The sequence below is a fragment of the Chiloscyllium punctatum genome, chromosome 11, assembly GCF_047496795.1.
Source record: "Chiloscyllium punctatum isolate Juve2018m chromosome 11, sChiPun1.3, whole genome shotgun sequence".
In the NCBI taxonomy this organism is placed as follows: domain Eukaryota; kingdom Metazoa; phylum Chordata; class Chondrichthyes; order Orectolobiformes; family Hemiscylliidae; genus Chiloscyllium; species Chiloscyllium punctatum.
In genome coordinates, this window is record NC_092749.1 from 116,731,882 (window position 1) to 116,748,767 (window position 16,886).

At 45.0% G+C, this 16,886-nt stretch overlaps 1 protein-coding gene across 17 annotated transcripts in view; it reads left to right on the forward strand.

The window, feature by feature from the left end:
* The window catches only part of LOC140483389 (utrophin-like), a 737,248-nt gene that overhangs the window by 397,176 nt on the left and 323,186 nt on the right, over positions 1–16,886 (forward strand). For 15 of the 17 annotated variants that reach the window (XM_072581625.1, XM_072581633.1, XM_072581634.1 and 12 more), the window contains one exon: positions 8,042–8,156. The exons of the other annotated variants lie outside the window; for them this stretch is intronic. In XM_072581625.1, coding sequence (XP_072437726.1) covers positions 8,042–8,156 — 115 coding nt within the window. The remainder of the gene's footprint in view (positions 1–8,041; positions 8,157–16,886) is intronic. 17 annotated transcript variants of the gene reach the window in all.

Sequence of the window (16,886 nt, forward strand, 5' to 3'; positions counted from 1 at the left end):
GTCATTGACAGACCACAATCCTGTGGGCCTATTTATCGATTCTGTGTAGAGATAGGGCAAGGAGGCAGAGGCAGAGAATGAGAAATGGAATAATATTGTGACAGGGAAGTAGAGGGAAAACATAGATGTGGTGGGAGGGGAAATAGGCAGTAATGTCCTGTGTGGAAAGGATGCCAGTGTACAGATTGATAGGTTATTATTCCAGTTACTTTGATTTTTGTGCAAATATGACTGAAGTTTTGCCAATCTTCATTCTGTCAGTCTGCTCAGTTGCTGGAATGATTGTCTGAATGCATAATTGTGCAAAATGATGCTTGATCTCTTCTCTCTTGTACAGTAATGCTTTACAGTCTTTAACCATTCCATGACTTTCCTCTGATCCTGGTTAGTTGACTCCCTCCTTCAATGGTGACATCTTGTTTGGGCACCTTGCCCCTCTGGTTATTGTTATTTTCTTCAAAATTGGCACCTTTTATACATCAAGTAAACATGGTGATTGTCTGACTTCTTAGAGTGGTTGGTTGCAGCACAGTGTCCTGTCCATTTTCAATATATTAGTTACCTGCTTCTTATAAATGCTGTATGAATCTGTTAATGTTTTGGGCAGTAAACTGGAAGAGCCATGGTCAGAATTGGAAATTGTTTATTCTATTGGGTGACCAATTCTACACATAAATGCAAGAAGTGGTAAAGGCATCATAAACCTACAGAGACGTAGAACTACTTTCTGAGAGAGAGAGAGAGAGACACGTGACTAGTGGTGGTTTAACCTGATGGTTATTTCACCTCTGGCGATGGGAGAGGTTGAGAAGAGGAATCTTTCATGGTAAACTCAGTCAGTGTAGGAGTTGAACCCACACTGTTGCCATCACTCTGCATTGCAAACTGACCAACTGAGCTTACTGACCTCCTATAAAGTAGTTGTAGCATTCATTACTCTCGTGACATCAACTCCATTTTCCCATCTGCTTCCCATTTCTTCTGATTCCTTGAGAAATCACAAATCGTCTATCTCTGCATTTAATGCATTCAACAAGGGAGTGTCCACAATCTTAATGACTTGCCACACAAATGCCAGGCAATGACTCTTTCCAACAAGAGACAATCTGACTACACTCTCTTAGCATTCAGTGGTGTTATTATCACTCAATTCCCCACTATCAACATCCTTCGGGCTTACCATTGACCAGAAACTCAACTGGACTCATCATATAAATACAGTGGTTACAAGAGGAGGTCAGAGGCTAGAAATATTAAGGTGAGTAACTCGCCACCTGACTCCCCAAAGCCTGTCCATGATCTCCAAGGCACAAGTCAGGAGTGTAATGGAATACTCCCCATGTGCCTGGATGGGTGCAAATACACTCGTAAAGTTTGATGCCAGCTAGGACGAAGCAGCCCACTTGATTGACACCACACTGTGTTGGCTGTTCACGGTGGCCCAGTGGTTAGCTCTGCTACCTCACAGCGCGCGGTACCAGAGTTCGATTCCAGCCTTCGGCAACTGTCTGTGGAGTTTGCACATGCTCTCTGTGTCGTGTGGATTTCCCCTCACAATCCAGAGATGTGCCGGTTAGGTGAATTGGCCATGTTAAATTCCCCATAGTGTTCATGGATGTGTTGGTTAGGTGTATCAGTCAAGGGTAAATATAGGATATTATGGTAGGGGAATGGATCTGGGGGTGTTACTCTTTAGAGAGTTGGTGTGGACTTATTGGGCTGAAGGGCTTGTTCCACACTGCAGGGATTCTATGGATTCACATCAACAAGCATCTACCACTGATACTCAGTAGCGGCTCCAGAAATTCACAAAGGCATCTTAGATGGTGCCTTCCAAAGCCATGATTACTTACACCAAGAAGGATAAGAACAGTCGATACATGGGAATACCACCCCCTGTAAGTTCCCCTCCAAACTACTCACCATCCTGATTTGGAAATATATCGCTCTTCCTTCAGTGTTGGGTCATAATCCTGGCATTCCAGGAACATTGTGTGTCAAACAACAGCACGTGAACTGCAGCAGTTTACGAAGGCAACTCACCATCTTCTCAAGGGCAACAAGGGACAGACAATAAATGCTGGCCAGTCACCAATGCCTATGTGTAAATACAAAAAAAATCCTTTGGGGTTGGGAGTTTGTGAATCTTTCAAACTTGGGTGATAAATGCATCTAAGTGATTGGTCCCTTAGCCTGAAACCGAGCCTCCATATTCTAGATTTTGTAACTGAGGAAATAACTGATTTCTACCCTGTCAAGCTTCTTTCTGAACATTTGCTTGGCAATGAGGAAATCTTTCTTTTGAGAACTGGAGATCATGCTCTTGGACCAACCCTGTCACTGTAGGGACCAATCCGGTGAACCTTCATCTCAAATATAAGAATCACCAATGGTTGTAGCACAGAGGTGCTACATTCAGTTCATTATCATAGAATCCCGTCAGTGTGGAAACAGGCCCTTCAGCTTAACAAATCCACACCAACCCTCCGAAGAGTAACCTACCCAGACCCATTCCCCTACCCCATTATCCTATAATTACCGCTGATTAATGCATCTAACCTACTCATCCCTGAATACTATGGGCAATTTAGCATGGCCAATTCACCTCACCTGCACATCTTTGGACTGTGGGAGGAAACTGGAGCACCCGGAGGAAACCCATGCAGACATGGGGAGAATGTGCAAACTTCACACAGACAGTCGCTCAAAGCTGGAATGGAACCTGGCTCCTGGTGCTGTGAGGCAGCAATGTTAACCACTGAACCACCATGCCGCCCCATTTACTGTCCCTATTTACTCACTGTCCCCTGAAGATTTCTCGTTTTCAGATAATCCATTATCCCCTGAAATATCTCAACCGAAACTGCCTATTGCCACTTTTAGTTCCAACTCCCACTTGCCTCTATATCCTTGGATAGTTACTTTGCTCCATCCAGACCTGGTGCCTTAAGAAGTATCAGCATAACTGATACCATCTCCTGACCAAATCTCTCATAGAACATTACAGCGCAGTACAGGCCCTTCGGCCCTCAATTTTGTGCCAACCAGTCATACCAATCTGAAGCCCATCTAATCTACACTATTCCATATGTTTGTCCAATGGCGACTTAAGTCCACTTAAAGTTGGCAAATCTACTACCATTGCAGGCAAAGCATTCCATGGCTGAAAAATGTGTTGTTGTAAAAGCGCAGCAGGTCAGGCAGCATCCAAGGAGCAGGAGAATCGATGTTTCAGGCATAAGCCCTTCTTCAGGAATGAGGAAGGTGTGCCAAGCAGGCTAAGATAAAAGGTAGGCAGGAGGGACGTGGGGGAGTGTGTTGGGAATGCGATAGGTGGAAGGAGGTTAAGGTGAGGGTGACAGGCCAGAGAGGGGGTGGGGGCGGAGAGGTCGGGAAGGAGATTGCAGGTCAAGAAGGTGGTGCTGAGTCCGAGGGTTGGGACTGAGATAAGGTGGAGGGAGGGGAAATGAGGAAACTGGAGAAATCTGCATTCATCCCTTATGGTTGGAGGGTTCCTAGGCGGAAGATGAGGCACTCTTCCTCCAGGCATTGTGTTGCCGTGGCCCGGCGATGGAGGAGGCCAAGGACCTGCATGTCCTTGGCGGAGTGGGAGGGGGTGTCAAAGTGTTCAGCCATGGGGCGGTTGGGTTGGTTGGTGCAGGTGTCCCAGCGGTGTTCTCTGAAACGTTCCACAAGTAGGCAGCCTGTCTCCTCAATGTAGAGGAGGCCACATCGGGTGCAGCAGATGAAGTAAATGAGTCCAAGAACTCCCCACCTACATTTGGGACACCACCCACACCCTCCACCTCCTCCATGATTTTCGCTTCCCCGGCCCCTAAAGACTTATCTTCACCATGGACATCCAGTCCCTACACACCTCCACCCCCCATCACGTAGGCCTCAAAGCCCTCTGCTTCTTCCTCTCCCGCCGACCCAACCAGTACCCTTCCACTGACACCCTCCTTTGACTGACTGAACTGGTCCACACTCTGAACAACTTCTCTTTCCAATCCTCCCACTTCTTCCAAACCAAAGGAATAGCCATGGGCACCTGCGTGGGCCCCTGCTATGCCTGCCTCTTCGTTGGATATGTGGAACAGTCCATCTTCCGCAGCTACACTGGCCCCACCCGCCACCTTTTCCTCCGCTACATTGATGACTGTATCGGCGCTACCTCGTGCTCCCACGAGGAGGTTGAACTGTTCATCCACTTTACCAACACCTTACACCCCAAACTCAAATTTACCTGGACCATCTCAGACTCCTCCCTCCCCTTCCTAGACCTCTCCGTTTCTGTCTCGGGCAACCGACTCAACACGGACATTTACGATAAACCGACCAACTCCCACAGCTACCTAGATTACACCTCCTCCCACCCTGCCCCCTGTAAAAATGCCATCCCATATTCCCAATTCCTTTGCCTCTGCTGCATCTGCCCCAGGAGGACCAATTCCAATACCGAACAACCCAGATGGCCTCCTTCTTCAAAGACTGCAATTTCCCCTCAGATGTGGTTGACGATGCTCTCCACCGCATCTCCTCCACTTCCCGCTCCTCCGCCCTTGAACCCCGCCCCTCCAGTTGCCACCAGGACAGAACCCCACTGGTCCTCACCTACCACCCCACCAACCTCCAGATACATTGTATCATCCTTCGTCATTTCTGCCACCTCCAAACAGACCCCACCACCAAGGGTATATTTCCCTCCCCTCCCCTATCAGCATTCCGGAAAGACCACTCCCTCCGCGACTCCCTCATCAGGTCCACACCCACTACCAACCCAACCTCCACTCCTGGCACCTTCCACTGCAACCGCAAGAAATACAAAACTTGCGCCCACACCTCCCCCCTCACTTCCCTCCAAGGTGAATACTGTCGAAAAATATTCATTTAGTGCTTCCCCTATCTCCTCTGACTCCACACACAACTTTCCACTACTATCCTTGATTGGCCCTAATCTTACTCTCGTCATTCTTTTATTCCTTAAATACCTATAGAAAGCCTTAGGGTTTACCCTGAACCTATTTGCCAACAACTTCTCATGCCTCCTCCTGGCTCTTCTGAGCTCTCTCTTTAGGCCTTTCCTGGCTACCTTGTAATCCTCAAGCGCCCTCACTGAGCCTTCACATCTCATCCTAACATAAGCCTCCTTCTTCCTGTTGACCAGTGATTCCACTTCCTTCGTAAACCATGGCTCCCACGCTCTACAGCTTCCTCCTTGCCTGACAGGTACATACTTATCTAGGACACTCAGGAGCTTTTCCTTGAATAAGCTCCACATTTCTAATGTGCCCATCCCCTGCAGTTTCCCTCCCCATCCTATGCTTTCTAAATCTTGCCTAATCGCATCGTAATTGCCTTTCCCCCAGCTATAACTCTTGCCCAGTGGTATACACCTATCCCTTTCTATCACTAAACATAACTGAATTGTGATCACTATCATCAAAGTGCTCACCTACTTCCAAGTCTAACACCTGGCTGGGCTCGTTACACCATGCCAAATCTAATGTGGCTTCACCCCTTGTTGGCCTGTCTACATACTGTGTCAGGAAGCCCTCCTGCACACACTGGACAAAAACTGGCCCATCTATATACTCGTACTACAGTATTCCCAGTCAATATTTGGAAAGTTGAAGCCTCCCATGACAACTACCCTGCCTCTCTCACTCCTATTGAGAATTATTTTGCTGTCCTTTCCTCTGCATCTCTGGAACTATTTGGAGGCCTATAGAAAACTCCCAACAGTGTGATCTCTTGTTTCCTGTTTCTAACCTCAGCCCATACTACCTCAGTTGATGAGTCTCCTAACATCCTTTCTGCAACTGCAATGCTGTCCTTGACCAACAATGCCACACCTTCCCCTCTTTTACCATCTTCTCTGTTCTTACTGAAACATCTAAATCTTGGAACCTGCAACAACCATTCCTGTCCCTGCTCTGTCCATGTCTCCAAAATGGCCACATTGAAGTCCCAGGTACCAATCCATGCTGCAAGTTCGCCCACCTTATTCCGGTTGCTCCTGGCATTGAAGTAGACACACTTGAAACCAACTTCTTGCTTGCCGGTGCCATTTTGTTTCCCTGAAACTTGATTTTGGACCTTCCTACTCTCAACTTTCTCTATACTTGAACTACAATTTTGGTTGCCATCCCCCTGCTGGATTAGTTTAAGCCCACCCCAAGAGCCTTAGCGAACTCCCCCCCCCCCCGCCCCCCACCGAGGATATTGGTACCCCTCTGGTTCAGATGAAGACCATCCTGCTTGTAGAGGTCCCACCTGCAATTATCCAAGAGCCCCAATTATCCAAGAATCCAAAACCCTCCCTCCTGCACCATCCCTGTAGCCACCTGTTCAACTCCTCTCTCTCCCTATTCCCCGCCTCACTAGCACGTGGCACCTGCAACAAACCAGAGACGACAACTCTGTTCGTCCTAGCTCTAAGCTTCCATCCTAGCTCCCTGAATTTCTGCCTTAAATCCCCATCTCTCTTCCTACCTATGTCATTGGTGCCTATGTGGACCACGACTTGGGGCTGCTCCCCCTCCCCCTTAAGGATCCCAAAAACATGATCAGAGACATCACGAACCCTGGCACCTGGGAGGCAACACACCAACCGTGAGTGTCTCTCGTCCCCACAGAACCTCCTATCTGTCCCCCAAACTATGGAGTCCCCAATGACTACTGCTCTGCTCCTCTTCCCCCTTCCCTTCTGAGCAGCAGGGACAGACTCTGTACTGGATCCCTATGCCTCACTGCTTTCCCCTGTTAAGTCATCCCCCCCCAACAGTATCCAAAACGGTATACTTATTGTTGAGGGGAATGGCCACAGGGGATCCCTGCACTGCCTGCCGGTTCCCTTTCCGTCCCCTGACTGTCACCCATCTGCCTTTTTCTTGTATCTGAGGAGTGACTACCTCCCTGTAACTCCTCTCAATAACCCCCTCTGCCTCCCGAATGATCAGAAGTTCATCCAGCTCCAGTTCCCTAACAAGTACCTCGGTACAATTCTTGGATACAACAGAGGAATAAAAATAGTTGTATTACTTGACAGAGTTGAAAAATAAGTTAAACATAGAACATCATTAAAGGGTTGACAATTGCAGTAAGATAGGAAACTTCAAATAAACATTACATTGTAGCAGCTTAGCGCAGGGTCTCTACACATGGCCTGCGCCATTCCCTGTCCAACAGCCATCCCCACTCCACTCCAAACCTCCACTCCACTCCAAACCTCCACTCCACTCTGTACTGGCACTCAGCTGCTCCAAGGTAAGTTCCAAGATAACCACCTCCTTGCTGATCTCCACCCCAGGACTTGCTGCCTGTGCGCTGCTCTGGGGCTGCTTCCCCAAGCTGTTGCGGTGCTCGCTGCTGTGGGACTTGCTGCCCATGCCTGTTGCTGCTGTAGAACTCACCTCTGGTGCTAAGCGAAGACAAGAAGGAAAAAAGGGAATAAAAGTAGAAAGAAAAAGAACAGGCAGAGTGGAGGAACTTCTGTAGGAAAGGCCTGCTCTGCTGCCATCTTAGATAATGACATGGAAACACTATGGAAACTTTTTGTATTTCAAACCTCTTGCAATAGAGGCCAGCATGCTGTTTGCTTGTTATAGATATATGCTAATGCTTCTGTGTTCCAAAGGACATTTGTCAGTTCATTTTAGTCGAAATTGCAATTGATGGGTTATACGTGGTTTGGAGGTATAACCATCCAACTCTAAAATCCAGGTGGCTCGGTTTTATTTTCACATCCATTTATATCCATTGTTTTGCCGTGCTAGAATTTGATGTACATGGCAGTTCAGAAAGGCTGTTTTTAGTGCTTGTGCCACAAATTGAAAATTAGGCCATTGGGTTTATCAGTATAGAAACTTGGGGAATAGCTGGGAAAGACCTTTAATTTGTATATTTGGCTGAGGTTCATTGTAAAAAGCAGCAAACCTCTTCTAATTTAGGCAGAATTCTGAGCAAGTGAAGTTAGGATGGTGAAAAATGGCTACCAATTACTTCCCTGTTAATGAAAATGTTCTATCTAATCTTGTAGAGTAAGGTGGCACAACTTTCTGCTGACTGGAAAACTCTCAACAATATTTTGAAAGATCTTAATGATCAGTGCTTCGTGGGATGGAGTCAGCATATGTCACAACCAAAGGTTAAAGGTGAGAACACCTCTTAAATATGTAGGGTAAAAGCAAATACTATGATTGTTCAAAATCTAAATTAAAAACTGAAGAACAGCAAATGTGGCAGATTCACATGAAAGAAAGACAATATTTCAAGTCAACGACTTTTCATCAGATCAGACCTTCAAACCATTAAATTGCCGAATTCAGACCATTTTATAATTTTGCCAATTTCAACCAATATCATAGATGTATGCTTTCAAAAAATTGTTTCACTAAAAGTGTACATGGGGGAACAATTGTTTTGTTTGTCTGTCTTCCCCCATGACTCTGCGGTTTGTTCTCTTGTGATGGTAATTTGTTTTAATCCTTCTGTCAAAATACAATTCAGCTCTTGAGCAGGATCTTTAATTTAAGAACGCATTCTTTTGTCAGTTGTACTGAACAGCTGCTAACATAATCTTTGTATTATATTTTCATCCGAATAACGTCAGAGCTGTCACAAAGTAGGATACAACTGTGTGGGGTGGGGGGGGATGGGGTACGAACGGTTTGCTGTTCCCAGGGAGTAAAAATAATTTTCCAATTTCGACCATGTTCCAAAGCCCAGTGTCTTTGTCTATATTTTGATTTGTGTCCTTCTCATCTAGAAAAGTACCTATAACCAATGTAAATGTGTTTTAAATACCTGTGATAAAAATAGCATGTTCCCAAGTAATGAAAATTATAAATTATTGAGAAATTCTGTGGACTTTAGTTTTGCTCGAAATTGTGGCAATTCTGCTAAATTATACAAGTGGGCAGTGTAAAAATGTTGAGATTAAGTATTATTGAGGATATTAGAGAGGTGGAATTATCTTATGATGCCCTTGTACTTTTCTGATCTACTATTATCTTAAAATTTACAATGATCTTTGTTATGAAAGCAGTTTCACTTTTGGATAATTTCTTCCAATGCAAAAGATAACTTATTTTTTTAAAAGAATCATGAAGTTTGATTCTCTGCTTTTAGGGATGACCCAAATGATACGTCACAGTCCTCTAGAATTCATTCCAATGCTCCCTTGTGTTCCAGGTAATTTCAGAGTGATGATTAAAAAAAAAAATCCTTCCAGGAGGTTTTTTGGCTTGGGTGGTTTTCTATTTTGCTTTCCAGGCCTTATGACTAAATTATTCAGCTCCTTGTGCAGGCTTTCAGCAGATAGCCAACAATCTTCTTGGTTTCCCAGCTGATTTTGCTGAATACTTTCGACCTCAATGATTAGAGGAATGATAAATTTCCTCCATGAGCAGTAACCTGGAGGAAATCCTCCTGCTGTCTATCCATCAAATTCAAAATTGAGCTTGAGCCCCCAGCCACATTTGCTCGTGGAACTGCAAGTTTGTATTTTTCTCTGCAATCGTGGGTTTGTGAAGGTGCTGTCAAGGAGACAGGGTGTATTGCAGCTATGAAACTTGAGGGAACATAGTTGCGAAGGGATTGCAGATTTACGAGTTTATGGTGTACCAATCAAGCAGGTTACTTTGTCCTGGATGGTGTCAAGCTTCTTGAGTATTGTTGGAGCTGTACTCATCCACACAGGTGAATTGTATTCCATTAGACTGCAGACTTTAGACTGTGAGCAAGCTCTGGAGAATCAAGAAGGATTTACCCACATTTCTCAGCTTCTGGACTGCTGTTGCAGCTGCTCTAGCTTCTGGTCAATGGTAATTTCTAATATTTTAATATTGGGCGATTTTGGTTATATTCTGTTTGTAACAGCCAATGTGTTGTACTTGTGTGGCATGTATGTTATTTACCAATTGTCAGCCGAGGCTTGGATACAGGTGTTCCACATTTGGACACAGGGTGCTTCAGGAGTTGAGGAGGTACAACTTTTTTTCAGTTCATTCATTGAATGTGGGCATCACTGGCTGGGCTCCCATTTATTGTCTATTGCTAGTTGTCCTTGAGAAGGTGGTGGTGAGTTGCTGTCTTGAACCGTTGCAATCTATGAACTGTTGCAATCTATGAACTGTAAGTAGATCCATAATGCCATTAGGAAGTTGAGTTGCAGAATTTTGATCCAATGATAGAACAAAGAAAGTTACAGCACAGGAGCAACCCCATTGACCCTCCAAGCCTGCGCTGATCCAGATCCTCTATCAAAATCTGTTAAGTAAAAACAAGGATTGCAGATGCTGGAAACCCGAGTCTGAATTAAAGTGGTGCTGGAAAAGGCAGCGTCCAAGGAGCAGAAAAATCTACGTATCAGGTAAAAGCCCTTCATCAGGAATAGAGGCAGGAAGCCTGCAGGGTTGAGAGATAAATGGGGGGTTGGGGGGGGGGGGGAGAAAGTAGCATAGAGCACAATAGGTGAATGGAGGTGATAGGTCAGAGAGGAGGGTGGAGTGGATAGGTGGAAAGGAAGATAGGCAGGTAGGACAGGTCATGGGGACGGTGCTAGCTGGAAGGTTGGAACTGGGGTAAGGTGTGGTGGGCGGGGGTGTGGGGGAGAGAAGAGAATGATGAAACTGGTGAAGTCCACATTGATGCCCTGGGGTTGAAGTGTTCCAAGGCGGAAAATGAGATGTTCTTCCTCCAGGCGTCGGGTGGTGAGGGAGCGGCTGCGGAGGAGGCTCAGGACCTGCATGTCCTTGGCAGAGTGGGAGGGGGAGTTGAAATGTTGGGCCACAGGGCCCAACTGTTGCCTATTTTCTAAGGGTCTGTATCCATTTGCTCCCTGCCCATTCATGTATCTGTCTAGATTAGATTAGATTAGATACAGTGTGGAAACAGGCCCTTCGGCCCAACAAGTCCACACCACCCCGCCGAAGCGTAACCCACCCATACCCCTACATCTACATCTACATCTACCCCTTACCTAACACTACGGGCAATTTAGCATGGCCAATTCACCTGACCTGCACATCTTTGGACTGTGGGAGGAAACCGGAGCACCCGGAGGAAACCCACGCAGACACGGGGAGAACGTGCAAACTCCACACAGTCAGTCGCCTGAGGCGGGATATGAACCCGGGTCTCCGGCGCTGTGAGGCAGCAGTGCTAACCACTGTGCCACCGTGCCGCCCACAAATAGTTAGATGCTTGTTTTTAGATTAGATTCCCGACAGTATGCAACCAGTCCACAACGATCCTCCGAAGAGTAACCTACCTAGACCTATCTCCCATGATTAACGCACCTAACACTATGGGCAATTTCGAATGACAAATCCACCTGACTTGCACATCTTTGGACTGTGGGAGGAAACCTGAGCACCTGGAGGGAACCCACACAGACACGGGGAGAATGTGCAAACTCCACACAGTTGCCCAAGACTGGAATCAAACCTGGGACCCTGGTGCTGTGAGGCAGGAGTGTTAACCACTGAGCCACCGTGCTGCTCTGTTGCTCTGCTGCTCTAGACACATCTTAAATGGTGCTATCATGCCCACCTCTACAAACTCTGCTAGCAACATGTTCGATGCCCCCACTACCCTCTGTGTAAAGAATGTTCTACGCATATCTCCCTTTAAACTTTTCCCCTCTCACTTTGAGCTTGTGACCTCAAATAATTGAGTAGCTTATTCTGGGAAAAAGCTTCTTGCTATCCACTCTGTCTATACCCCTCTTGATTTTGTAGACCTTAATCAGCTACCCCCCTCAACCTCCTCCGTTCTAATAAAAATAATCCTAATCTACTCAATTTCTCTTCATAGCTAGCACTCTCCATACCAGGCAACATCCTAGTGAACCTCCTCTGCACCCTCTCCAATCAATCTATATCCTTTGAGTAATGTGGAGACCAGAAAAGTACACCGTATTCCAAATTTGGCCGAACCAAAGTCCTATACAGCTGTAACATGACCTGCCAACTCTTTTTCTCAATAGCCATTCCGATGAAGGAAAGCATGCCCTATGCCTTTTTGAGTATTCTATTGACCTGTGTTGCCACCTTCAGGGAACAATGGACCTGAACACCCAGATCTCTCTGTCCACCAGCTTTCCCCAAGACTTTTCCATTTACTGTATAGTTCGCTTTTGAAATGGATCTTCCAAAACGCATCAGCTTGCATTTGCCCGGATTGAACTCCATCTGCCATTTCTCTGCCCAACTCTCCAATTGATCTATGTTCAGCATTCTCTAACAGTCCCTTCACTGTATGCTACTCCACCAACCTTCTTGTCATCTGGAAACTTGCTAATCAGACCACCTATACCTTCCTCCAAATCATTTATGTATATCACAAGCAACAATGGTCCCAGCACAGATCCCTGTGGAACACCACTGGTGACAGGTCTCCATTTTGAGAAACACCTTTCCACTACTACTCTCTGGGCATCAAGAGAAAACCAGTTCTCTATCCATCTGGCTAATGCAACCTGGGCCCCATGCGACTTCTTTTTCTCCATCAGCCCGCTATGCTAAACATCCTGCAATCGCTCAGCAAGCATCCTCATTTCAGACCAAGTGCTGAAGGGAATGTCATTGATGAAGCAGTTGGTTGGGTCTAGGACACTACCCTGTGGATCTCCTGCAAAGATTTCCTGGAGATGAAATGATTGATCTCTGTCAACCTCAAGCATATTCTTTTGTATCAGCTATCAATATAACCAGCTGAGACAAATGGTATGTAAGATTCACACCTCACAAATGCCAGGCAATGAGCATCACTAATAAGAAAAAATCTAACCAACACCCATGACATTCAATAGTGTCACCATCTCTGAATCCCCCCACCCCCCTTTAACATCTTTAGGGTTGTCATTAATCAGAAACACAACTGGACTTGCCATATAAAGACAGTGAGTACAAGAGCAGTTCACAGAAGAGGAATACTGCACCAGGTAACCCGCCACCTAGCTCTCCAAAGCCTGTCCTCCAACTGCAAGGCACAAGTCAGGAGTATGACGGAATACTTCCTACTTGCCTAGAAGTGTGCAATTCAATAACATTTAAGAAGCTTGAGCTATTCAGGACAAAGTAGCCAGCTTGATTGACGTCACATCTACTCTCTCTCTCATCTAAGCTAGATGAGTACGTGCAAATGATCATTATCGTGATGTTAGGTAATGTTAGGCAAGCTAAAGGAGCTAAAATAGACAAATCTCTTGGCCCTGTGTGGATGCATCCCATGGTACTAAAAGAGATGGTGGCAGAATTAGCAAATGTGTTTGTGATAATTTTTCAAAATTCATTGGACACTGGGGCATTCCAGCAGATTGAAAAACTGCAAATATGAGGCCACTGTTTAAAAAAAGAAAGTAGATAAAAGGTAGGGAAGTATAGGCTGGTTAGCTTAACTTCTGAGGTGGGGAAAATGCTTGAATCTATTATCAAGGAACAAATAGCTAGACATCTAGATAAAAATTCTCACATTGGGCAATTGCAGCATTGGTTCATGAAAGACAGGTCATGTCTAAGTAATCTATGGAATTCTTCAAAGACCAAGAGTGTGGTGGACAGCAGGGGCTCATGAGATGTGATATATCTGGATTTCCAAAAGGCACCTGACAAGGTACCACACAAATGGCTGCTGCAGAGGATAAAGATGCACAATGTTATGGGCAATGTATGAGCATGGATCGAAGACTGGGTAATAAGAAATAAAGAGTGCTTTTCTGCTTGGCGATCAGTGACTAATAATGTGCCTCAGGGATCAGTATTGGGACCGTAATTATTCACAGTTTATCTAGATATAGAACATAGAGCATTACAGCGATTGATTTGGCATTGGGACCACGTCTAGTGTGTCAACATTTGTGGATGACACTAAGGTGAGTGGTAGAGCAAAGTGGGCAGAGGAATTTGAAAGTTTGCCAAGGAATATAAATAGTTTAAGTGAGTGGGCAAATGTCTGGCAGAGGGAATACAATGTTTATGAATGTAAAGTCATCCATTTTGGTCGGAATAACAGTAAAAAGGACTATTACTTGAATGGTTAAAAAAAAATTGCAGCATGCTGCTGTTGGAGGTGTCTTTGTGCATGGATCGCAGAAGGTTGTTTTGCAAGTGCAATAGGTAATTTAGGTAGCAATTAGAATTTTGTTCTTCATTGTCAAATGAATTGAGTTTAAAGACAGGGAGGTAATGTTGTAACTGTATATGGTGCTGGTGAAGCCACACTTAGAGTACTGCATGCAGTTTTGGTCTCCTTACTTGAGAAAAGATGTACTGGTACTAGAGCAAGTGCAGAGGAGATTTACTAGGTTGATTCTGAAGAGTTGGCTTATGAGGAGAGACTGAGTAAATTAGGATTATATTCATTAGAATTTAGAAGAATGAGGGGGGGATCTTACAGAAACAAACAAAATTATAAATGGAACAGATAAGATAAAAGCAGTGAGAATGTTTCCACTGGAGGTGAAACTAGAACAAGAGAGCATAGCCTGAAAATTAGGGGGAGTAGATTTGGGATTGAATTGAGAAGGAGCTTGTTCACCCAGAGGGTTGTGAATCTATGGAATTTCCTGCCCCAGTGAAGTAGTTGAAGCTTCCTCGTTGAATGTTTTTAAAGCTAAGATAGATAATTTTTTGAACAGTAAAGGAATTAAGATTATGGGTAAGTAAAGGAATTAAGAGAGCGGGTAAGTGGAGCTGAGCCCATGAAAAGATCAGCCATAATCTTACTGAATGGTGGAGCAGGCTGAAAGGTCCAGATGGCCTACTCTTGCTCCTGATTCTCATGTTCTTATATATTATCTCCAAGATGCACTGCTGAAATTCATTGAAGTTCCTTTTACAGCAAGCCTACAACCATTTCCATCTAGAAGGTTAAGGGCAGCAGATACAGATGATCACTACCACCTGCAGGTTCCCCTCTTAAGTTACCCACCATCTTGACATGGAAATGTATTGCCGTACCTTATCTGTTGCTGGGTCAAAACCCTGGAACTCTCTCTCCAACAGCATTGTGGCTCAACCTACAGCACATGGACTGTAGCAGTTCAATAAGGTAGCTCACCACCATCTTACAAGGGCAATAAGGAATGCGCAATAAATGTTGGCCAGCCAGTGACGCCTATATCCCATGTTTGAATTTTTTAAAAAAGTGGCCTTAGTGTCAAGGGCAGCCACTCGCCTCTGGAATTCAACTTTTTTGTCCATGTTTGAAAAGAGGTGTAATGATGTCAGGAGCTGAAAGGCTTGGCAGAACCAAACTGGGCTTTGGTAAGCAAATTATGCTAAGCAAGTGTTGCTTAATAATGCTGTTGATGATACCTTCCATCATTTAACTGATTATTGAGATTATACTGATTGGTTGTAAATTGTCTGCTTTTTGTGTATAGAATATATCGTAGCAATTTTCTACATTGTTGGGTAGTTGACTGCTGTCCTGGAACAGCTTGACTAGGGTTGGAACGTGCTTTAGAGTGCATGTATTCAGTACTATTGCTGATGTGTTGTTGGGCCTCACAGCAATATCTGGTGCCGTCAGCTGTTCTTGATATCACGTGTAATTAATCAATTGGCTGAAGACTGGCATCTGTGATGCTGGGAACCTTTTGAGGAAACTGCAATGGATTTTCAACTTGACACCTGGCTAAAGAATGCTGCAGCATTATTTTTTATGCTGATTTGCTTGGCTCCCCCATCATTGACGGTGAGATTGTTTGTGGAGCCACTTCCTCTGGTGAGATGTTTAATTGTTCACCATCATTCATGATTGGATGTGGCAGGATAGTAGAGCATAGATCTGATTTATTGGTTGTGTAATGCTTGGCTCTGTCTATCATTAGTTTCTTATGTCATTAGTCATGCAAGTAGTCCTGTTTTATTGCTTCAGCAGGTTGACCCATCATTTTTCAGGTCTGCTTGTTGCTGCTCCTGGTATGCCCTCCTCCACTCTTGTTTGAACCATGATTGATTGCCGGCTTGATGATAATGGTTGAGTAGGACATCTGCTTGGCCATGAGGTTGTAGATTATGTTTGATTATATTTCTGCTGCTGCTGATGGCTCACAGTACCTCATAGATGCCCAGTTTTGAGCTACGCGAAATGTTTGCGGTCTATCACGTTCAACTTGGTGATATTGCCACACAACATGATGTAAGGAATTCTCAATATACAGGCGAAACTTTATCTCTGCAATAATTGTTTTCCCTCTTGATGGTTCCCTCACTACTTCCTGCACACCCAATCTAGCCACCATGTCCTTTAGGACTGAACCATCTTGGTCAGTCGTAGTGTTGCTAAGCCACTCTTGGTTGTGGACATTGAAGGCCCCGTCATTTTGTGTCCTTACCCCCTCGGTGCTTCCTCCAAGTAGTGTTCAACATGGAGGAGTACTGACTCATGAGCAGGATGTGTGGGGATATGGGTAAATGTTGGCAAGTGGTGATCAGCAGGAAGTTAATGAAACCTCATAGGATCCAGATTCAATGTTGAGATGTTCCAGGGCAAATCCATTCCAGCTGTAGAGTTGGCTGCTGTGTTTGTCCTGCTGGTGGGCTAATAGTGGTGTTTTGGGACATTGTATAAGATATGATTCTGTGAATTGGAAGGGCTATTGCTTGACGAGCCTGTCCCAATGTTAGCAATAGCCCCGAGACGTTAACAAGAAGGACTTTGCAAGGTTGACAAGGCTGTGTTGCTGTTGTTGTCTCTTGTTTTAACTGATGCCAGGTGGTCCGTCTGATTTCTTTCATTTTTTTCCCTTTTTAGTGTTTGATAGAACTGAGTGATTTGCTAGGGCAGTTAAGAGTCAATCACATGGATGCAGGTCTGGAGTCTCATGTAGACCAAGCCAGGTGAGGATGGCTATTTTCCTTCCTTTCCCAAAG